The sequence below is a fragment of the Oenanthe melanoleuca genome, chromosome 7, assembly GCF_029582105.1.
Source record: "Oenanthe melanoleuca isolate GR-GAL-2019-014 chromosome 7, OMel1.0, whole genome shotgun sequence".
NCBI classification, from domain to species: domain Eukaryota; kingdom Metazoa; phylum Chordata; class Aves; order Passeriformes; family Muscicapidae; genus Oenanthe; species Oenanthe melanoleuca.
This window is the reverse complement of record NC_079341.1, coordinates 10,793,244-10,816,729: the sequence shown is the minus strand read 5'-3', so window position 1 is coordinate 10,816,729 and position 23,486 is coordinate 10,793,244. Positions and strand designations below refer to the sequence as shown.

The 23,486-nt window shown below is 40.0% G+C and overlaps 2 protein-coding genes across 3 annotated transcripts; one reads left to right on the top strand and one right to left on the bottom strand.

Moving 5' to 3' along the window:
* Positions 1-6,234: 6,234 nt before the first annotated feature.
* Positions 6,235-13,309, bottom strand: MAIP1 (matrix AAA peptidase interacting protein 1). Its single transcript, XM_056496936.1, has 5 exons — positions 12,970-13,309; positions 10,937-11,008; positions 9,052-9,178; positions 7,920-8,070; positions 6,235-6,652 (listed from the first exon to the last, which is right to left on the bottom strand). The coding sequence occupies exons 1-5, from the start codon at positions 13,279-13,281 to the stop codon at positions 6,574-6,576; spliced, it is 741 nt and encodes a 246-aa protein (XP_056352911.1). The 5' UTR covers positions 13,282-13,309; the 3' UTR covers positions 6,235-6,573.
* A 714-nt stretch (positions 13,310-14,023) lies between these two features.
* TYW5 (tRNA-yW synthesizing protein 5) lies at positions 14,024-22,277 on the top strand. Of its 2 annotated transcripts, none has more exons than XM_056496921.1 (8): positions 14,024-14,099; positions 15,008-15,162; positions 17,316-17,385; positions 18,267-18,311; positions 18,789-18,926; positions 19,535-19,622; positions 20,075-20,191; positions 21,882-22,277. In XM_056496921.1, the coding sequence occupies exons 1-8, from the start codon at positions 14,052-14,054 to the stop codon at positions 22,136-22,138; spliced, it is 918 nt and encodes a 305-aa protein (XP_056352896.1). In that variant the 5' UTR covers positions 14,024-14,051; the 3' UTR covers positions 22,139-22,277. The 2 variants fall into 2 exon arrangements, with proteins under 2 accessions (XP_056352896.1, XP_056352895.1); XM_056496920.1 differs by having other exon boundaries at positions 14,024-14,138.
* The last annotated feature ends 1,209 nt before the right edge of the window (positions 22,278-23,486 follow it).

Here is a 23,486-nt window from a genome sequence, read left to right as displayed (position 1 = left end):
CTCTGGTTAGGGTGTTAGAGACACTCAGATTTTTGAGAAAAGACAATCAACTGATTCTGAGACTGCATAGGGATTAATGCATCTGTGAATGAGTGCCACCAGCTCCTCCTCTCAAATACCCACTGCTAGATCTGCAGGGTTAGGAAAGAAGGGAGTAGTGTGACAGTTAATAAAGTCACAAAGGCCACTTGACTGCAGACTGAATGTATCAGACAGTCTCATGAGAAGGCACTGAACCACTGCTGGAGAGAAGTAATCCCTGGCTCTTCCAAGTGAAGGTTTTAGCACGTGTCATCACTTCACAGAATATTCCAAACTCCCTTCTCACAACTATGGCAAGTCACTATAAATCCTCTAGAATTTGCTTCCTCCTGATACCCAGGACACCACCTCAGAATCCTACAAGAAATTTTCCTTGCCTCAGGTGCAAGGGAGTTCTCCAGCCTTTTATCTGAGAGAACAACCTCCAGACAGAACAGCAACCCTCTCACAGTTTAGTTTTCTCAAGTTTTCTAAACTTACTTTCATTTCAGGGCTGCTTCAGCTTCTGCTCTGGAGCAGGATACATAGAGCTTGCTTTTCCTTTATATGAATCCTGCATTACCACCCACCTTTCATCCCCTTCTTTTCTCTACTTCTGCTATTATAATTTCACAGATTTTTCCAGGAGGAACTATTAGATCACTTAAGCAGATCTCCAGTATAATGCAGGCACTAACTTTCACCCAGCAACCCCTGCTGAAACCCATATATTTCAGTGAAATGAAAGCAAGAGATTAAATTTTACACTGCAGGAGACCCTGCAGCACAAGCTGCATTGGTAGAAAACTGGGCAAAAACACATGCAAATGATTCCATCAGGAATCAACAGGCTCCACTGCAGAGAAGGTCAGTGAATGTTACCAATCTGGCATTAAAACCCTACTTCTTTCCAACACAGAATCTAAAAGTAGAACTTGAAATATGTAAAAATTACTGATAAACTGATTTTCCCTTAGATGTCTTACACAATGAACACTTTCTTTAGCCTTGACTAACTGCTGGCGTTTAGGAGAGAATAAAAAAATTCAAAGTGAAACCACCAAAGAACAACATGAACAAAGGAAAAAGCCCTCCCTTACTCATAGCAAAAATTAAGCTAAGACTTTATTATAATTACTGTCTTAATGCAGCAGATACAAATTCAGACTTAACATCTGATCTGTAGATTTGCTATTGAAACTTCTAAGTATATACACAGTAAGTTTACAATTCAAGCCACAGTGGTCCTACCCTGTTTACCAGCACTGGTACAAAAGCTTTACTGCCTTCTCAGAGGGAGGGCTGGAACCTTACAGGAAGATGGAAATCACACAATTTAATTCTCACACCACGGGGTTTGCACAGTGCTTTCACAGGCAGAGACTGCTTCACTACAACAGGAATGATGCCTTCCAAGAGCACATCTCAGCAGAAGTGCAGGCAGGACTCCTCTACCAACAAGCAAGGTACACTGCAGAGGATCAGCAATCTCTCTATTGTTCTAGCCTATGACAAATATCTCAGAAAAAAAAAGTGACTTAATGACACTAGTGGCAAAAACGTAGGAAACAGGCTAACAGCTCAGAAGGTTCTGCTACAGGGAGCTGAGCCTGAGGTAGGCCTAAGGGACAGTTACCTCATTGATAATTAAAAAGGACAGAGTACTTGACTAAGCTAATAACAGACTTTAGTAATATACATACATTGAAAATACAGAATAAAAGATTTCAGGCAGCTTTCAATGACTTCTTCATGACAATTTCTATCCCAATCACACCAGTAGTGTTTAGATGTTCACCTAGTCAATGGTCAATGCCTTGCATTACACGGTTACGGACTACAGAAATTCATTTTCAATAGCTTGTTTGTCACTTTATATTGTAGTCTCTCAATCCTGCTCCATTTGAAAGTATTTTTAAAAATATCTGCCAAATAATTATTTATATTCATCTGTTCTCAGTTTATGGAATGAAATACACAATCCAAAAAACCAACATTACAAGTAATGACCTTGTCTGGCTGTAATGCTGATGAGCAGATGAAGGTCATCAAACAGCATTAACACCATAAGTGAGCACAGAACCCAATGCTGGGACAGCTCCACAGGCTGGAACAAGGCACCCCCTCAATCCAATTGCACCATTGAAACTTTCTCTTCCAGACTTGGCAAATGGCACTGATCTTATAGCTGCTGCACCTGCCAACTAGTTCCAGAAAGTTCAGAAGAGATGAATTACCAACACATTTTCCCTGCCCCTCTCCTTTTTCATTCCAATTTCTAGGGGTATGCCAGCTGCTAACTAGCCAAAGGAAAAAATAGCCTGTAGTTGCTCTGATGTACCCCACCTTTACCTGGGTAGTCTCTCCCACAACGCCAGTCAGACTAGGAAATCTCTGCAAACTTAAGGTGGGACCTTAGCTCTAATCTTGAAAAGTCAGACTTTGTCCCCGTACCCAAGCAGAGCTTTTTATACAAAAGGTTACTGTCAACTGCAAAATACAATTTAGAGGAATATTCAAGGCACCACTTGTTTCCAAACACCCCATGTCCTTAAGGCAAAGGGCTGCATATCTGGTGAAATGACACCTCCTCTGCACTTCTCTTTGCTATCCTCCTTTCCCTTATAGTGCCTCTTGGCACTACGGTACCAAGATCACTATTAAAAGCCTTGTTCTGTGACAGCAGAGGAGGGATGAAATGGCACACAAGAAAATACAGCATGTCTAACTTTAGCTTCCCTCTATTTCTGATGGAGTAACTTCAAAGGCAGCAAAGAAGTTGCAGTCTGCTCCCATTAAAATGCAGAGCAGTTTCCCCTGAACAACTCCAATAGGAGAACTTTATATTACGAAAAGCACTGAAATCAAACAAAATATACATATGAGAAGCATTGTGATTAAGGGGGTGTTTTCAACAGTGCTGCACAAGTTCACAGTGACTTACCCAAACTCTATCCTATGGCAATACTACAAAAATCCAAAAGGCTAGCACACCAGTAATGGAAAATGAAGGTAAAAGATAAGGAGGGTAACTTGTATGACTTAGGGTGGTCAGTACTCACGGTGCAACAACTTTTGCCCCCAGCTGCTTTTCCCTTAGAAGAACAAAAGCACAGCTGTGTAGGCAATACTTGCTTTTTTAGTAGCTAAATACCTCTTCCTGTGTCTACATGTGGTCCAGTGCCTAGAAATTAGCTATCACACCCACATACCAGGGAGAAATGAAACTAAAAGCACTACACATGCTTGTATCCCATCTCTTATAAGCTGTGAGCCATCATGTGACTACAGCCTGTGAGGAATTTCAAAGCTCCCACCTGCAGCCAATAAAGCACAGGGGGCAGAAATCAAGTTTAATCACACAACAAACAAAAAAAGCAGGGGAGCTGTGAAGTTTTGAAGGAGTAATATGGATATTACTGTCAGATAAACAATCTTTTACTACTGAACAGATTTCCAGCCATAAGCTCTCAAAATAATTAACTAAATATAACCTGAAGTGAGGAGAAGGTCAAGCTTGAACACACCTTAAAAACTGGAGAAAGTTGAATGTGTCCCTTGAAGTAATCAGACAGTGCTGGGACGGGAGGGAAAGGAACCACAATCAACATGATAAACACATTTGAAAATGTGAATATTAAAAATTAGCTTTGCTACTGTCAGACACAGAGGTGCCTGCATGAATTCACATGTACAGCACATCTTTCCCACATTAAGAATGCAAGTATATTGCCACTTTAAAATGGGCAGGCACTGCAGAGAGAACACAAGACACTATCATAGACTCGCAATGAAAGCCAGGAAAAATATAGACTTTTTAATAAGACAAATCTAAATTATTTAAATAGCACTTAATGCTTCTACAATTTTATCCTTTGCCCCACTTACATTCTCATTAATATCAGTTACTTCCCAGCCACAATAGCTTTGTGACCAAGGCCATCTACTGGTGAGTGGGGTGTGTGAATTAATGGGAGGTTTGTTGGCCAGATTTAATTAGTGCTTTTCAAGATTTAGGCACATGTATTGAAATTGTGCCAGGCAGCTGTCAGGAATTACTAAATATGATCAATATGAGTTTTGGATGAATAAATAAAAAATTAAGGCTTCCCAACTCCACATGGACCTAAAGAACCATGATGTTGCCTAGGGGAGAAGAGTGTGGTACTTTGAATCTGCCAGACACCACATCACCCCACTGCTCTGTGTAAAATAAATCAGACATGTTAGTGTTGCTAACAGAGATATTAATTTTACCCCCAAAATCACTACCAAACCTGGTAACACTGCTTTCAAGAATTATGGGGTCTGAATGGAAACATTTGTAGGTTAAAACTGCCAACATTTTAAATGGGGGTTTTAGATGGGGATTTATTGGCTGCACACCAGCATTAGGCAACAGAAGTGGACACCAGGCAAGGAAATGGAAGGGAAATTAAGCACACCCATATCCTTACACACTGTCATTTCCAAAGTGATGTCTGAGACTAATCAGCAAGGGAAATGCAATAGCATGCTATGACACAGAGATCCCCACACTGTTCTAGTGTTACCTGCTGAGCACCATTATTCCCAAATCAGGAAGATGTTTTTAATAAGACACTTCCTTTAGCTCTATTTTCAAATTCTATAACACTTAAGTTAGCATTATGACTTTCAGAGTGAGGTATTTGAGTGGCACCACTGGAAATCCCCAAATTACAAGACAATATTCTCTCCATCTTTGAGATGAAGTAAAATTAACCCTTTACTCATCCTTCTTGCTATAAGAATTTCAGGCAACCTCAATAGCACAGAGACTAGCTTGAAGAAACTGAAATAATTTCTTACTGCTCCTTTAGATGGCAATATAGAAACCTGAAGTTCTTGTTTTGATTAAAGAAATGACACAGAAGAAAAGTATTTCCACAAGAGAAAATGTGGATGCCATAAAATGACAAATGCCCTTCAGTGGCTATCACTTCAGTCTGATTGACTGCTATGGTGATCAGATTTATGACAGAGAATTTATGGATGGCAGGTAAAAGGAGTCAAACCTTCCACATTTGTTCATTACAAGTTGGGTTTGGGGCTGGTTTGTGAGGCTTTTTTTGAGGTAGGGTGTTGTTTTTTTCTTCTGAAGCCAGTATTAGACTATAAATCCAGTTTAATTACGCCAGTTTTATTCAGTGTGGGAGAATGCCATTTTCCAATGCAGCAAGCTCAGTAATTTATTGCCTTTCTGATTTATTTATGGTGCAATAAATCCATGGGCAGTTCTGTGTCTGTTGGAGATTTGCAGTCTCCAGGATAATTTTTTAATTGAAGATCAGAAGCAGGGAAAAAACCCTGAACATCGAACTGCTGCACCCTTTGGCTCCAACCCACCAGACATAAACAACTTCAAAGGAATAAAACAGTGCATGTGAATTTCCCATCACATCTTTTGCAGCAAAAGTGTGTTATCAACTAGTTGATAAGCTTCAGATGTTCCTCTCATTAAGTCATTGGAACAAAAGAGCTGAACTATGGAAAATTTAATTTATACCTTCAATTATAATTACTGTGAATCAGAGTAATTACACTTTACACTTTCAAAACATTGCACTAATGTTTACAATATGCCTTGGTAGAAAGTTAGCTTTATATTTGATATAGGGGATGAAGAAACCTGTTATGATCTCCTGTTAATTTGCACAGAAAAGCCTCCAGCTACTTACACCAGGATTCTCATGTTCCAGAAACCAGAGATAAAGTGATTACTAGGAAATTGTTCAGTTGCAGCACCTAATTGTAAGGATTTGGTAATTTCTTTAACATACATTTCAAACAGAGAACTTAATTTAACTTCACTGTCAGGTTCTCTTTTAAATTCATGTTTTCAACTCTTTTTTCTTCCATAATTCTTTAAACTTGGAATTGCCTATATATTATTGAATTGAAAGAAATGTTGGGGTTTTTTTAATTTTCCAAAACATATATATCTTTCTGATCTGTTTTCCCAGTGCAATGCTAAAAGCTTTTTCTTTCTCCAATCCTACAGCAAATACTAATAGCAGCTCTCTCTTAACCTCAAATATATTTCAAAAACAAGATTACCTCAAAATGAACTGCTGAGGCTAGACAGGCTAAGAAGTCCATCTACCTCTATTTCATCTTGCATATTATTCAGTTATATATTGTACAGTCCCTGGGGAAAAAAAAACACAGGAAAGTAACTCAGAGGGGCCATCAGTCATTTAAGTGTTGTTTATTTTCAGATAGTACCATTTCTTCTCAGAATGTAAGAAATTGACATATCCATTACACCTGCCTGAATGAAACTGTGCTGTCTAAATGCCTTGGATGAGCACTGGAACCAATTACATTTCTACCAGCGTGTTCCAGGGAAAAGGCTTTGCTGTAACACTGCAGCACGGTGCAAACTTCAGAAAAAATTTTCGGAAATCCTACATAGAAAATTCATCCAACTTTTGGAGGAAAGGGCAGGAAGGGGAAAAAAGACCCCAAAAATCCTGGTATTTGTGAAATCAAAACAATTACAGTGGTACATAAAAAGGCTGCAGAAGGCATTTATTCTAATAGCCTTGGATGTTCAATCCGTGTAATAGTCCAGTCTGGTTTTGCTCCTTCTGTAAACTCCCTTTGGAATCTGAAAGAGAAAGTAAGTGAAGAGTTGTTAAAACTCATTTGACCTTAAGGAGCTACTAATACGACAAGAAATCATGAAGAAATATTTTATTTCAAACTTATTGCTGTAAAAGCTACTTAAACTTTAATGCTTATGCCCCAAAATGGCAGATAAAAATTATTTCTATAGTAAGAAACAAAATGCACTGACTTCAGAGTGTTTTGATTCAGATCCGACAGACAGGATCAAGCAGCAACAGTAAAGACCCTGATATCAAGAACACATTCAGTTTTCACAGCAGGAATATGGGAAAAGCTTTATGGAAGATCTGAATCTGTAAATAAAGGGTTTCATTTAATGGATGGTAATGAAGGGAAATCATGTTCTCCATACTTTATTTGAAAATCTTCATCTTTCCGGAAGGGTAGTTTAAAAATATATTTTCAGAACTACATCAAAAATCAAGTTAGCAGTGTACTGAATCTCCCCTATCTAAAGACAAGTCTGAGCTTCAAGCTGAATTCTCATGTTCTCAAATAACCTGCATGTCATGGACAAAAGAAGTATAATGTCATTGTTTGCAATCATGTGCAAATCCACTCCTGCAAAGTGGGATTGGGAAGATATTCAGGCTTTAAGGGAAAGCTTTCAAGGTTAATGGAGCCTCAGAAGCCTCCACACCAAGGAAGATGATGAATTCAGCTGAGGGATTGATCCACAACAATCTATCCAGGCAAAAAGCACTGGTCTCCTCATGAGTGTTACCTTTCAGAGCTCCTCATCACCTAGACTCCATATTTTCAATTTCAAATATGGGTGTAGAAATCCTTGATCATACTGCAATTATCACACAAAAATCCTCACTTCTCCCAGCTTCTGAGAATCTTATTTTCAATACATTTTGCCAACTATGTAGATATTTTCTGCACTGCTCTGACATCAGTACACCAACACAGACATTATTTATAAGCATTCCTATGAAAATCCATCTTCCTAATATGTGCTTTGAGGATCACAAACCTCATTCAGTGCTCCAAATACCGCTCTTCCTTATAGAGAAAGGGTTCCCATTAATGCCAACTCAGAAGCAAGGAAATAACATAGTAACGTTAGGGGTATTTTAAAAATTTGGCCCTAAAATCAAAACTGGATGAGAATTACCTTAATTAGAATCAAGATAAATTAAAAACACCAGGTTCTGCAGTGACACAGTGGGAATGCTTGCAGAACTGCCTACCCCACAGGTACCCTCATGGACACGGGAAAAGAAAGGGACAAGCAAGCTTACTCATAGTTTGCTGTTAAAAGATGTTTCTTTTCTTTTTTGTTTTCATCTCCAAACACAATCTGGAAGACTTTGGCTTCACCTGGTACTTCGTCAGGTAGATTAGCACCATTCAGATACCAGAAGCACATCAGGATGCTAACAAACTTTCTTCCTGTTGGAAACAAATCAGAACTTAAGTTAGATCTCATGTTTCTCGTTGGTCAAATACTCCTATTTGCTACCTAGCATATATTCTAGTGAGACCTTGGAAAGACAGCTGACTTCAGCCATAAGGAATATAGGATAGAATAATGAGTGATAAAGCTATTTTATGCCATACTCATGCTGTTGAGCAATAATAAAAATACACTCTGTAAAAAAATATGCATTTTATCATGAGTGTGGTGTGACAGTGTATATAATAAAACCGTAAAAAAAAGTTGTTTCCCACAAATTTCAAAGTTAGGTACAGATACCACAAATGTATGTAGAGTAGTTCAAACACAGAAGCAATCTAAAAGGGAAAAAAGAAATTCCTATTTTCCAAACCAGGAAAAATGCTCACTGGGTCTGACAGCTTGAAATGCTCAACTGAAGACTCAGGGTTAGATGCACATATCATCTCCTCTGTGTCTCAAAAGAGCATACAATGCTGGTATCCAACCTCAAAAAAAAACTTGCTTGAGTTCATCACTAGCTTACAAAAACCCAAACCAATTGAGGAGTCCTAGAAGAAAGTGTATTTCATTGCAGAAAGACTACCAGCAAAATCTATTTAATTATCCAGTCTTTATTATTCTTCTTGCAGAATGCATTTTCATTGTTGAAGCAAACAACTTCCAGCATATATTAGAATAACTGTTTTTGAGTGGTTTCACATTGCTGAGGACTAATAATATAAAATTCTGTACTAAAGAAGAGGAATAAGCAAAACCCAAACAGAAGTCAAAACAGTACCATGGTGTATTAATAATAATCTCTGTCTCTGGTTTAAAAGGAAATCAAGAAATTTTATATGGATGAATTATAAACAGAGAAACAAGGAATGAGAAACACCACTCAAAACCACATCTGCATGGAAAATGTCTGTTTAGTAGCAAAACCAGGAAATAAGACTGCTCATTGCTGAAATGTTTTAGGATTCTAAACATACCATCATCATCATAGTAAATGCGAACATCTCCTTCTGTTGTGTACATGATTGCATCAATGTCAGCTGCTAAAGCATCCCTGTGGCTGTCAGGGAGCAAAGAAATCTTTTCCTTCAGCACCTGAAGTACCTAAATTCAGAAAAACTGTCACTTAGTTTTTCATTAGGAAATTTAAGTAACAATTTATTTCTACTGCAGTTAATAAAATGAGCTGTATTGCTAAAATACTTGTCTAACACATGTAACAGCTAAAGTGAAAAAGCACTGGGAAGTTTGGGCATTCCTAAACCCTAATTCAACAGCATTGAAGAAGGTCCATTTACTGCTCAAAACATGAAAACCAAGCGCCTCAAAAAATGTTTAGATAAAGTACTGTCAAAACAGCAGCAGCAATAGCAGCCATGTCAGCCCAGAACAGCCCAGTGAAGCTTGCTCCCACAACCACACTCTGCCTTCTCACCACTGAATTCTCACTATATACAGGCTCCTAAGCTTTTGATTCAGTATCTTTTAGCTATCTTTCACAAATTTCTTTGGAAATCAGTTTCATTACCAGTGAGTTTATCTTTGCCATTTCGTGATCCACACTGCATTTTGAAAAAGTTTAAACACTTTCAAATCAGAACAGACTGAAAAGTTGTTCTCCTGCTAATTAATGTCCTTGTAACACTCACATCTATATAATCTAAGAGTACTCTGATCCACACAGCTGTGTTAGGTGGAGAATGGTAGGGAGCAAAAACTGCACAGAGGAAGCACCTCAAACACATGAGAAAGTCAAATCACAAGGAAAGAGGAAACTGCAGAACTTATTTTTAACTAATACTCATTTTTTACCCTAACCTGATCTACCGTTTTTGAATAACAAACAAATGCAGAGGTTACATGGAACCAGAGGCAATCTTCAAAAGAAGACAGTGGTTTCTAGCACATTTTGCAGGTACAAAATTCACTGGCCAAAGAAATGACAAGGTGTGTGGGATCACAGCCTCATCTACTAAATTCTTGGCTCTGCATCAATGTAAACCTTAAAAATTTACAGTGACCAGAGCAAGTTCTTTCAAGAGGAAGCAGAGAAGATGCCCTTTCAAAACAGCTGCAAGAAACAAACTCACGTTTTATTGCTATCTCTGTTCAGAGAGAGGAGGCAAGACTGTTCTGAGGGGATGCACTAGGACAGCACCAGAGTTTTTGCTGCAAAGGCATGGGTGGCAATAGGACAGGCCACGCTGACATCCTGTAACAAGGCAGACATAGACCTGGAGTGTCTCCTCCACTTGACTCTGATGCATCTGCTACCTCCATGCCCTGGGAAGGCCAAGACAACTTCAGCAATTGAAAATTCATAAGAACATAGAACACACAGCACTGATGTTTAATCAGGTCAGTGATATCCCTGAGACCATGACACAAGCCCGAGGCCTTCCAGCCACAACCAGTAATCAGCTGTATGATCTGATGGGGGTGGGAATATATCAGTGCAGCAGGGATGAGCATAAACCAGTTTCTTTATTCACACAAATTCTGGTGCACAGAATGAGTCAGCTTCAGCCACCTGCCTACACCTAGAGACACACAATTCCACCTGCCATCCAGAGCCTGCTGCCTTTCCATCCTTCCTGGTACAACAGCAATCTTTCTGGCATTTGGTCCTTATGCTCAACAGCTAAAATATATTTTATTTTTTTTCAAATACAGTAACTTCGAATTAACTTTCATGCCTTGAAATTAGACATAAAAAAGCTGCAGGACAAAATTTTACCACCCTATGTCACGTTATGCTGTTTTTCCCAAATTAAACCAAACTTGTAGATAATGACAGGCTGAATGCATCCATGTTACTTTATAACAGACAATCAACTGCTATAATAGATGGAAAGCATTTACCTCTGCTGATACAAGTTCTTCCAGCAGGTCAAGTTTACGCTGAGACAGCAGCTTTGAAACAACAGAAAAGGCCTACCAAAATAAAACAGAAACAAAAACCAAACATGAACAGGCAACTCTGGGCTGGCTTATTTTTCAGACAAATCCATAAGTATATGACAAGCTACCCAAATATTCCATGACTTAAGATTTGAATATTTGCAGAGGTTATTAGCATTGAAATGTAATTCCTTCCAGCATTACAAGAGTGATTTAATGAACTGATAAAACCATGTGATTTCTTTTCAATCTCTTATTTAAAACATCAAAGCTTCCAATAGGTGAATTCATGGTTTACAAAAATTAAAAAAAAAAAAAAGAAAAAGCTTTGCTGTATTTTATATGTTGTTTTACTTTTTTTGATAATTTAAACAGTCTATGTCTTTCCCTGTAAATATTTTGTTTACCCGCCCTCTTTTCCAATCTTCTGGCTTCAGTCAAAACTAATGCTGCAATTTACAAATTTTCTTTAGAAATCTGGTTTAGTCTCTAGACTTCAGGAAGTTCAACTCTCCTTTTTCCCCTCTATTTCGTAGGTATTTTTACATACAATTATGCCTCTGCATATTCATGTAGTGCACTTGTGAAGGATAGTGTATTTGGGACTCCACAACAAGTAAAAACAAACAAACATCAAAACAAAACCCCCAAAAAACAGGCCAAGGAAAAACAGGTGTTTCTTCACACATGTCAAATTATTTGTTGTAAATTGTGGTTTTCTTTTTCTCTTGAATTGATTCTAATAATTTTAACATTCTGTCTTCTGATGTATTGTTTTGAACTGCTTTTTTTTTGTTAAAAGTAAATATAATAATCAAAAGTTTGCCAACAGATAACTCTCTAGCTTTGAGATACCTCTTTGATACACTCTGTTGACAAAGCTTACTGGGCACATAAATTTGGAAAAATAAATAAATACACCAGCTATATGCTTGTCTAAACTTTATAATTTCAGGAAAACCTGCTAAGAGGAGACACACTTCTCCTTAAAATCCCTGTAACATTTGGAAGCACCTTCATTCATGCTACTTTGGGGGATGGCTTAACCAGTTCATTTTAATTGTGGAATGTGGGAAAACAAGAAATTCCTGAAGAAAGGTACAGCTCTGCTCATGTTGTTTCCCTCAAAGTGTGATGCTTGGAGCCAGCAGTGGGGAATTCAATGTATTTGACACACACAGGAACACATTAGTGCTATCATTTCCACACATAATAACATCAGGCTGGACATCAGGAGGAATTTCTTTATGGAAAGGGCTGTCAAGCATTGAAATGAGCTGCCCAGGCAGCGGGTGGAGTCATCATCCCTGGAGGTGTTTAAGGAAACACTGGACATAGCACTGATGCCAGAAACTGGTTGACAAAGTGGTGTTTGCTCATAGGTTGGACTCATCGTTCAACACAGACAGGGAGCTCCTGGAGTGGGTCCAGCAGCAAGGATTGAGGGACTGGCGCACCTCTCCTACAGGAAAAGCTTAGGGGACTGGAGTTGTTCAGCCTCAAGGGATGGCTGAGAGGGAACTCATCGTATAAATATTTAAAGGGGGGGAGTGCCAAGAGTACGGGCCAGGTTCTGTTCAGTGGTGCCAAGCAACAGGACAAGAGGCAATGGGCAGAAACTGATACAGGAAGTTCCACCTGAATACAAAGAAGGACTTATTTACTGTGAGCATGACCAAACACTGGAACAGAATGACCAGAGGCTGTGAAGTCTCCCTCACTGCAGATATTCCAGACCATCCGGACACAGTCCAGTGCCATGTGCTCCAGGACGGCTTTGCTGGAGCAGAGAAGATGGAACAGACGACCCACTGTGGTCCATTCCTATCTCAGTTCTGTGAATTTGCGATTATCTCCGAAGTCTTCTCCACCCTAGCGCACTCTATAATTCTATGAATGTAACCGCGAGCATCGGCGGCCCCCGGGGAGGGTCAGCAGGACCTTTCCCCTCAGGCCGGCCGCTCCCCGCGCCCCGAAGCCCCAGGCCCGCTCACCTGCTTGGCTCCCCGCGTGAACTCCTCGATGCTGAATTCCTGGTCGAAGTAGAGGCGGATGAGCAGGTAGTAGAAGCGGGTGCGGAGCCAGGCGAAGGGGCTGGTGATCCTCACTACCATTACACGCCGCTGAGGGCCCTCGGTCCCAGATCCGGCGCTGCTGGCGAACCGAGCGCTGAGCTGGGGCGGACGGGTCAGGGCGGGGCCCCAGGGGCCCGGTGCGGCTGCGGCCGGCGGCAGGAGCCGGGCAGAGCCCGCCAGCGCCCGCGCCAGCCAGCGGACACGGCCCGGAGCCGCGCAGCGCAGCGCCATGACGGCCCGGCCCCGCCCTGTCCGCCGTGACTCCGCTCCCCGGAAACACGGCTGCGGCCGCCGCTGCGGCCGGCGCGGGCACGGGGGTCCGGGCGGCGGGCGGCTCCGGGTCAGGGGCTCGAGCCCCGGTCACCGCCGGGATGGCAGCGGCTCCTCTGCCGCCCTGCTGAGCCCGCGCCTGGGGTACGGTGTCCAGCTCTGGGCTTCTCCGTACAAGAGAGATAAGGAGTGCTGGAGGGGGTGCAGCCGCGGCCACAAAGATGGTTCAGAGCCTGGAGCATCTCTCTTCGTGAGGAGAGACTGCGGGAGCTGAGCCTGTTCAGCCTGGAGGAGATTGTGAGGGAATCTCATGAATGCATGTAAATACCTCAAAGGCGGGTGCCGAGAGGATGGTTGGTGCCAGACGCTTCTCAATGGCCCTCAGTGACAGGACGACGAGTAATGGCCATAAAGTAAAACACACTAAGTTCCACCTCAGCTTAAGAAAGAGCTGCTTGACACTGAGGGTGGCAAAGCACTGGAACAGACTGCCCAGGGAAGTCATGGATCTCCCTCTCTGGAGACATTCCAGCCCCTCCTGGACATGTTCCTGTGTCACCTGCTGCAGGTGACCCTGCCGTGGCAGGGTTGGACACGATGGTCTCCAGAGATCCCTCCACCCCTGACAATTCGTGATCCGCGGGCTCCCGGGCTCAGAGGGAGAGGCCGGAACGCTTGTGCGCGGGCTGTGCTTTCCGGGGAAAGCGGCGCGGCGGGCGCGGCGCGCGGCCATGGAGCGGCGGGAGCGGGCGGCGGCGGCGGTGGAGCGGCTGCACGGGGTGACGCGGGAGCGCTTCCTGCGGGACATCTACCCGCGGGTTCGGGGCGCTCTGAGCGGGGACACGGGGCAGGGCAGGGGTGGCCGGGGAGCCCTCCTCAGCGGGCACAGCTGGGCCAGGCAAACTTCAGGGTCTGGGTGTGTGTGTTCCCGGAAAGGTGCCCTGATCCACGGAGGGGAATGGGAGTTTAGGAGCAAGGAGCTTCTATAGGCAGATCCTGTCTGAGCTGCTGGCAGGTTCCGACGGTGATCTCTGTAAGAGAGTCCATTTCCTTTAGCAGTGGTTAAAAAGTGTGATCGTTTGTTTTGTTGCTTTGTTATCTCTTGCTTTATTTTCCCCCGTCCCCCCCTTACCCCCACCCTCCGAGGTCCCAGTTAAAAGCAAAAGTGTCTTTCTGCTTTTTGTGTGTGGGCTGGTTCAAACCTGTTCGTTGTTATGAGCAGCCAGGAACCTTCATATAGGCGGAAAGAGCTTTTCTCATGGGAACATAACATCATCTCCACAGCTCACAGTCTGCACCTTAACTATGTGGGCGTTTACATGTTTAGTGTTAAGCCTCGGCTAGAAAGATTAAATCTGTTCCTGGAGGCTGGATTCCTCCATGGCCCCAGCACAAAGTGTGGGCTATAATTGTCTTTGCCTCTCCATATCTTTCCTTACCCGACTAGGAAAGAATACATAGTTAATAGAGAAACAATTCCATAATTTACTGTATTTTGTTTCAATAGTCAGCATTTGATTCACCTTGCTTGTGAACAGATTAGTTGTGACCTTGTGTAGTGGGTCCTGGCATTGAACTGACTGGTTTGCTTAGATTGTAATTTGAAAGATTCATTCTGGTTTTTTTCTGTTGGATTCTGTGATCGTTCACCATTGAATTTTTTTTTGTTGTTGTTACTGTCCCTTAGAGAAAGCCAGTAGTGCTGACAGGACTGGAACTGGGCACTTGCACCACCAAATGGACAACAGAATACTTGAGCCAAGCTGAAGGATCTAAAGAAGTAAAGATACACGTTTCTGCAGTGCCACAGATGGATTTCCTCAGTAAGAACTTTGTGTATAGGTACTTCACTTCAAGGCCTCTTGTATTTTAAAGGCATGTGCTTGTAACTTATAGACATACAGTGCATCTGTTTGAAGCTGAGGGTGGGAATAGGAAGATAGTTTGTGAAAACATTACATTATGTATCAAAGGGTTGTCCTAGATTTTTCCCTCTTCTATTAATTCTACACCCTGAGTAAATACAATGAGGGTGAAATGAAGGGCCAAACAGCAATTTAAAAGTGATGTCATGGAGAAGTGTTGTAAAGGTATTTTGTTAGAGCACTCTTGTTGGAAGTTTGAGGCTGGCTCTTGCAGCTGTTAATTAAAAATAAACCAAAACACCCTTGATATCTCCAGTCAATGACCTGGTATTTTGTTCTAGTTATATAGTACATGTTCAATGTTACTGAATAATCTGATAATTTCTGACTCACTGTGTCTGATCCCCTTTGACTGCTGGTGTGTGTGTGCCAGCCATGGTATTCCACTCCAGAAAGGTGTAACTAATTAAAATCAAGCTACTTTCAAAGTTAGCATGTGCAGCTTTCAGAATGTTTAAACCACTGGGTACCACACATTTCACCAGCTCTTTAATCTTGATGTGGGCCAGAAAAAAACCTTGATCTCCTCTGGAGCTTCTTTTATGTAACTGCCAGAACATTTCTTCAGAGTTCATTTAATCTCAGTCATTGTGTTGTCCTTCAAGGGTAAATGCCTTTATTTTAGCAGTCCTTTGTTTTTCCCAAGTGGGAACAGGATGTGCTCAGTCTGTGAAGCTTCTAAGCAGGTGGCAGTGTATTCTGTAGGTGTAAACAAGTCTCTGAGTGGAGCCTGTTATTCAGACACAAGTTACAATCACGATGCATTCTGCTCACTGCATAATGAACTTTTGAATCTCTGAAATTAGCTTGTACTTGACTAACTTTGCCTTATCTCCATATATAATTTTCCCTGCTCTGTTTTGGGGTTTTTTTAGTAACTCTTGCTGTGGGTTCAGGAACAGTTGTTCTGGAGTCTTAGTTTTAGCAGTTTTAGCAAGTTTGACACTCTGATGGTGTTTCGTTATAGCAGGTGTCAGGATTTTTCACACACATCACTTGAAGTTCAGGAAGCTTTGACCTTTTCCACAGCAAGCCCCTCATTCTAGTCTGAAGGGACAATAAGTAGAAACAAAAGAATAGAAACTCTGAGGACTTAACATGCAGTTCCATTAATTTAAACTGACGAACACTAGTAGTAGTGTAGTTTTGTTGTAAGTTTCATGGTCCTACCCCTGTTTTTGTGTTGGTTCTGGAACTCATTCAGCCAGGTTTGTGACATGCTGCAGAAATCTGAATGTTTTTCTGCTGTTTTAGCTTTTGTAAGCAGGTTCATGGAGAGGTCAGATGAGTGCCAGTGCTACTGTAAGGGGGGAGATGGGGTGATTAGGGCAGATAGCAAGGGCAGAGCTGTGGTAGCACCAGAATGCCTCAGTTCAAGCTGTAGTAGAGCTGTGCTCTCACTTTCTTCAGCAGCAAGTGTAAGTGGAAATGATAGAACAGTTTGGCTGAAGTCAGAGCATTGGGTTTTGTTTGGTTTTCCATTGACTTCAGTGGGTTTTGTATTTGCCTATTCCAAACAAGCCTAAAATGTTTAGAGAATTGGATTAAGTAGTCAGATGCAGGTTCATATTCTAGTAAAAAAGATAACAGGATCAAGAAAAATTTTGCTTGAGAATGGTTTCTTCTTAACCCTGGATACTTGGTAGTTGCTCTGAAATGTGATGTTTAAATGCCATAATTCATTATCCAGTGACACCTAGTGTGAGATGGTGAGCTTCATGAATGTAACACAGAATTCATAATCATGAATACATGCCCTGTTGCTGATTGTGCTTGGTTTGACATTCAACTATCAACTGATACCAAAGTCTGTAATCTGTATGAAAAGCTCCCATTATGTAGATAAATATGTAACACTCCTACTGACTTCAGAGTCTCTGTCTTGGGAGAACTGTTCAAACATTTGCTGCTAACACTGATTAGTCACTATGTTAAGTTAAAAGAATACAAGAGCAGCCTATTGCATCTTCCATTATACTTGATATGGTAGGGGAGTTATTATAAGTATAGAGTTTAGACAGTGTGTTGTTACACTGATTCATGGTACAAATTCAAATATTTCTATTTCAGAACTCTGCCTTTTGATGTATTTGTACGAAGAGCAGCTGAAGTCAAGCACAAGGAGTACTTTCTTACTGAGGTAATTTCCTTAGTGTCACAGTTTATTCTGTTGGTTATTTTGCTGGTATATGGAGGGGAAAGTGATTACTCGTAATTTAAAGTCTTACTTCAGTAAAAGATTTGATCTTTAATTTAACCTTCTTGTAGCTTGATGCCAAAGGAAAAATGTGAGAAGTAATTCTTGTCAGAAGTTTTTTGTATGTGTACACTGTGGTTAACTTCAGTCATCCTATTTCTCTTAACAAAAACTGCATACATGAGCAAAAATTTACTGAATAAAATTGAGAAATCAAAATCTTGCTTTAGAGTAACAATCATATAATTTATGTGTTTTGCAAGAAAATGTCATTAAGATATTTTAGAATTTTATGACTGTCAGAATACAAATCCAGGTATATTGTAACATAATTTGGGAGTAGCAAATGTGTGGTTATTTTTACATATAGGTGTTCAAGCTAGGGATTTTTCAGATAACTGTGATTGGGAAGCAAATAGTTTTGAATGTAGACATACTTTTTACCTTTTATGCTTCATAAAATGCTGTGTGATTTGAATCCAATCAAAATAGTTTTCTGCATCGGTATACTGAAGAACTTAAATAATAATCTGCATTTGCTTTGAGTCTGTTCAGTAACAGCAATCCTGAAGTAGTTCACCTCTCTCCTCACACTTTACTCTTCTTTCAGTTAACTTATTTTTTCATATTTCTCAAAGTAAACTGCGGGGATCAGTAAAGGGCAGTATAACAAAGTAGCTGAATTTGTAGATGCCCTTTATTTGTACCATATTTTAATAAAACTCTGCATTACATAAATGAGAAAATACAAGCTCTTTGTTTAAGTGTTTTGGTAATTCTTATTAAAAAACCCCAAACCATTATCTTTTTTTTGTTCTCTTCAGGATGAAAAATACTATTTGCGATCAGTGGGTGAAGATGTTAGGAAGGTAAGTTACTGGAGATTACAGTTCTAATACTGTAAAGTTGCAGTTTAGAAATATTTTTTAAAGCCTGTTGTCATACAGCTTACTTACGGTCACATCGTATGTGAATCTGACTGGATTTAGGTCAGACTACTTCAATGTGTCTAAAACAGTTGCTGTTGCATGGGAGCTAAGCTGATCACTGAAGAGTGCATTGTTAAATTCTCTGTCTTTAGCTTTTGTTGCAAACTAACAGAAAAGGATTTATGTTGATCTCTTGCTCCTTCAGTGTGATTCTTAGCAGCCATGGTTAAGGGCAGCTCTCTGGCTGTTCTTATTAATGGTGTTGAGCAAGTCAATGCTGAAAAGCATTGCTGATTTCAGGTGTTTGCCAGTGCAGAAGTTTTAACCCCATTTCATATGACTGGAAATTATTGTGAAATGCTCTCCCATTTAAATGTGCATAGGTGGTTCTCTAAGAGTTATGCCTTTCTGTTTCAGGATATTGCAGACATCAGGAAGCAGTTTCCTATTTTAGCAGAAGATGTTCATATTCCAGAGTATTTTGAGAAGGAACAGTTTTTCTCTAGTGTTTTCCGCATCAGCTCAGCTGGATTACAGTTATGGACACATTATGATGTAGGTAATACATGGGTTTAGCCTAAAATGTTTCAGATGGCTTTATAGAGTTCAGATAATAAGGTACAGATCTCTGCCAAAGATTAGAGAATAGTAACAAACTTCACATATTTTAAAATAGTAAAATGAACCACATTCAGTGGCATGGTGAATTTTAAATGTTGCATTGCTTGGGCATAATATCTTAACTGGGTTTATGTCTAATTCCAGATTTTTAAGATTAAATGATATTTTATTTTGTTTCCTGTTTTTTAACTGTTTTGAGTTTCAGTTGAAAATCTGAAACACAGTAACTTTCAACATTTTTGTCTTCAACATTACTTTCCTTCTTTTTTTTTCACCCTAATGGCCAGATTAAGATAAATTCTAATTGTATGATACACTGCCAACTGTGCAATGATTGTAGTGGTTTCTGGCTACAATGCAATAGATTCCAAATAAGATTATCTTCTAACATTGTGCAGTGAGTTCTGAATAAATTTATTTATAAGATAATTCTTAACATGAAGGTTTTATTAATTCTCTTTTTTAATAATTAGATCAGTTGAAATCTATATATTTATCCACTCAGCTTTTGGCTGACATCTCTATTATTATGCTCATCCCAGGTAATGGACAACTTCTTAATCCAAGTCACAGGGAAAAAACGAGTTGTTTTGTACAGTCCTCGAGATGCACCATATTTATATTTATCAGGTATGCATGTCAGAGTTTGGTGATCTTAGCTTTTCAGCTCACAAGTGTTGCACTGTAGAAAATAATCACTAACAGATGACTTGGTATAAAAGAAGTAATTTGTTCCTTTAACTCTGATTTTGTGTGCTTTAGTCAAAGCTAGAGAGAACAGCAGCTTTGCCTGATTATTTTCAACACCTAAGTGAAGGAGTAAAATATTCTGTCTGGGTTCAAAATGCTTTTTTAAATGTCAGGAAAAGTGGTTTTTGGTGTTATAATACTGTTGCAGTTACAGAACAAATACAGACAACAGAGAACATACCTTCAGTAAATGAGGGGTGCCATCAGATTTCCCTGGCTTTGAGAAATAAACCAGTGCTAAAGTTGATTCAAGAACTGCCATTTCCAGCAATATGATAATGCTTTGTTACTATTGAAAGAGTGGGAAAATTTATTCACTGAAACTTTCCTAGGTACTAAATCAGTGGTGCTGGATGTGGATAACCCAGACTTGGAGAAATATCCCCTTTTTGTGAAAGCCGAGCGATATCAATGTGTTTTGGAAGCAGGAGATGTGTTATTTATTCCAGGTAAGTAGCAAATAGTTCCTGACCATGGCATGATATTAAACAGTCTTGTTTTTAATTTCTGGACATGGGAAGAGGTTACTAAAGCATTTCTCTGTTATAAGTAGGAGTATTGACAGATGTTGGCAAAACTCATTTACTTCTTCCAAAAATTAACCTGAAAAACAGTATTATTATATCTACCTACAAATCTTACTTTCCCTCAAGTGTACATTCTATGTTCCTGAATTTGTGTCTTAATAGACTAATACTATAAACTTACCTTCTGAAATCTGAAATAACTTCAGTGACCTGAGTTTTTTAGTAACACAATTTGAGTGAAATACCATTTCTGTTCTTCTGTAGCTCTGGCACTTAAGTACTGTGGGGCACATGGTCTGATGAGAATTATGGCTGGTTATTGGACCTTCTTAAGATTTATAATCATCTTTGGGGAATGGAAAGACAAGTTCTAATAATTTTTCTGCACAGGAAGAAAGCTGCTTCCTGGGCTGACATGACGAATTCTGGTAGTCAGGGAAAGACATTTGAATTACTCCTATTGAACTACTCCTCCTTGTTACTAATTTTATTTTAACTCATCATGAGCTTGCAGCAGATGTGACTTACCCTGTCACTTTTACATTACCTGGGCAATATAAACAAGTCAGTAAACAAGAAGGTAATAGGTTTTTAGGAAGTTATTTTTTTAATAGTTTCTTAACCTTGGACTTGTTACTTTATTTTGAACTTACCTTTATGTTTCTTCCTAAATAAACTTTTGGTTACAGTTAGATAGTTGTATGTCACACTGCTGCTGTTGTCAGCATCCCTTCTGTTTATGAAATCCAGATACTTGTTTGTCTTTGCCAGTGGGTAAGCAGAGTCAAACTTGAGACACACTCAGCTCTCTTAAGACTGACTGGAGAGTACAGGGGTTTTTAAGTCCAGAGAATGGTGCTTTGTTAGCATCCTGCAGTGCATATCATTGAAAAAAAAAAAAAGATGTTTTTTGAGGAATGTATGTGGTTATTATGAAGAAGGTAGAAGCAGCCCCTCTTCCTAACCTGGAAGAAACTTGATGTTGATTTCTCAGAATAAACTTTTCTATGTCTTCAGCACCTACAGGCAAATAAGATACAATAAACACAGCATTCAGACTTTTAGTTTGAAATTCAGATATCCTAAATATACCATATTAAACTGATTGTTTAAATGTACTCCGAGAAACAAAGATGTCTTGGCTTCCTTACCAATGTCATGATGATTCAGCTGAAAAACCTCCTGCCTTCATTATGAGAAGATTAGCAACCTGCCTGAGTGACCTGGCTGATGCTGGTGGTTTACATTAAAGCCTGGACAGTGTGTGCAAGGTTAGGGACTAAGTGAAAATAGATACCAGCATTTAGAGTGGAGATGAGCGAGGGAAGGTATCTTTCTTTCATCCTACACATGCTTATCCTTTGCTTACATTTGAGTACCTCTACACTTCAGCAATTGTTACTTTTATGAAAAGTTATGGATCAGCATAAGTGTCTTGAAAAACTTTGCAAATTTGGTACAATGCAATATATTCATATGGATATTTATAAATCAATAAAAATACAGTAGTTGAGGCTTTTCTAGATTTAGTTTGGGCAATTCTGACACCTGCATGGAGTCACATGGAAGTTATGGACAGTAATTTTTATTCTAGACACTGTTCTTCCTACAGCTTTGTGGTTCCATAATGTACTTTCTGAGGAATTTGGAGTGGCACTGAATGTCTTTTGGAAGCATCTTCCTGCTGAGTCCTATGATAAGACTGACACTTATGGAAATAAAGATCCCATGGCAGCCTCTAGAGCTATACAGATCTTGGACAGAGCCTTGAAAACACTTGAAGAACTACCTGAGGAATACAGGGATTTTTATGCTCGGAGAATGGTGTTACGTATCCAAGAAAAAGCCTATAGGAATGATTATGGATAAAGTAACACATTGTATTCAGCAAGGTCCCTTGCAAGTAGAAAATTGTATGTTAGTATGGTATGGAAACTGTCCATGTGTACTTACATACACTTTCTGTGAGACCAATAATAACTGTCAATAAATATTCATCTGTAACAAAGTTGATCTTGTAGATTTTCTTTCTAGTTTTTCATGTGCAGTGAGGTCACAGCCTGCTTGATCTGGAGATGGTCTCTTTTCTACAATGACACAGACATTTGCAGTGCCTCCACTTACAACTGTACCTTTTTGGAATGTTCCATTTACATTTTTTTGAACAAAACTTTTGGTATATGGGCTGATAGCATGTATGCTTAGAAGTAACAGCACATCTTTGTGAATGCAATCTCATTAAATTTTAGGAAAGCCATAGTGACTTCTGAGGAAGTCCAAGCAAGCCATTGGTGGGAGCTGTAATGGTCATGTTTTCTTTTTACATAATAACCTGGCAATTAGTGTTAGGAGTTTCTTCTCCCCCTTGTAGTGAGACAGAGTGGGTATGGGAAAAAAAAGCAAAAACTAACCATGCCAGGTTATACTTAGAATTGTGCAGCAGCTTGACTGCAATGTAAATGATTTACCCTTTCCCAAGCTCAATAATGTGCTACTGGGAGGGAAATCTTTATTGTCACTGCCTCAGTGCAGATAGCATTGCTGTTGCTGCAGCTGTGATATACTTGCCACTAATGTGCCCACAAATCCATTCAGATACAGTCCTAGTATCTGTAACGGGTTGCACAGTGGTGGAGTGGACACAGAATTTGTTGGGAGCTGTATTTGACATGCTCTTTGTTACCATATGAAAGGGGGTTTGCACAGTACCTTTTGGGATGGAGCCTGTTGTTTAGGCATTGTGGAAGGTTACTTTTTCAGCAGATTGTGGTGCTTACAAAAGCCCTGCGAAATAAAGGTGGGGATCTGACAAAAAGGACAGGCAAAAAGGACATTGTCTCTTTGAAACACCTCTGATGTTATTACTTGTGCTGTTAGGGGAAAGCAGCATTTATGTGACTTAGGTCAGTCTATTACTTCTAGCAATGTTTTTTCAGAATTGTAACTTGTCAAAAGCTCTTAGACTAAATAAATGTGTAGTGTTAAAAAAGTGCTGGAAAAAAGCTTTCTTCAGAAGAGCAGGAGCTTGAACACTGTGCAGATTATTCTTCTAAACCTGTTCTTCTTGGCAGTTCAGCACAGTGAAAATACTCTGGTACCATGTGAATGGGCACCCAGCCACCTCAGTGAATAAGCATGAATGGAACCAGCCAAGCGACTCTGACGGGCATCATTGTACGTTCTGAGGGTAGAATTTAAATTTGGGATCACAAATAGG

What these genes read in the sequence shown, in the direction of transcription:
- MAIP1 (XM_056496936.1), bottom strand. Translation starts at nt 13,281, where the DNA reads ATGGCGCTGCGCTGCGCGGCTCCGGGCCGTGTCCGCTGGCTGGCGCGG. An exon ending in TCACGCGGGGAGCCAAGCAG is followed by an intron (nt 11,009 to 12,969) that starts GTGAGCGGGCCT and finishes TTATTTTGGTAG; the next exon opens with GCCTTTTCTGTTGTTTCAAA. An exon ending in CATTTACTATGATGATGATG is followed by an intron (nt 8,071 to 9,051) that starts GTATGTTTAGAA and finishes TGTTTCCAACAG; the next exon opens with GAAGAAAGTTTGTTAGCATC.
- TYW5 (XM_056496920.1), top strand. Translation starts at nt 14,052, where the DNA reads ATGGAGCGGCGGGAGCGGGCGGCGGCGGCGGTGGAGCGGCTGCACGGG. An exon ending in TGCGGGACATCTACCCGCGG is followed by an intron (nt 14,139 to 15,007) that starts GTTCGGGGCGCT and finishes ACTGTCCCTTAG; the next exon opens with AGAAAGCCAGTAGTGCTGAC. An exon ending in TGGGTGAAGATGTTAGGAAG is followed by an intron (nt 18,312 to 18,788) that starts GTAAGTTACTGG and finishes TTTCTGTTTCAG; the next exon opens with GATATTGCAGACATCAGGAA.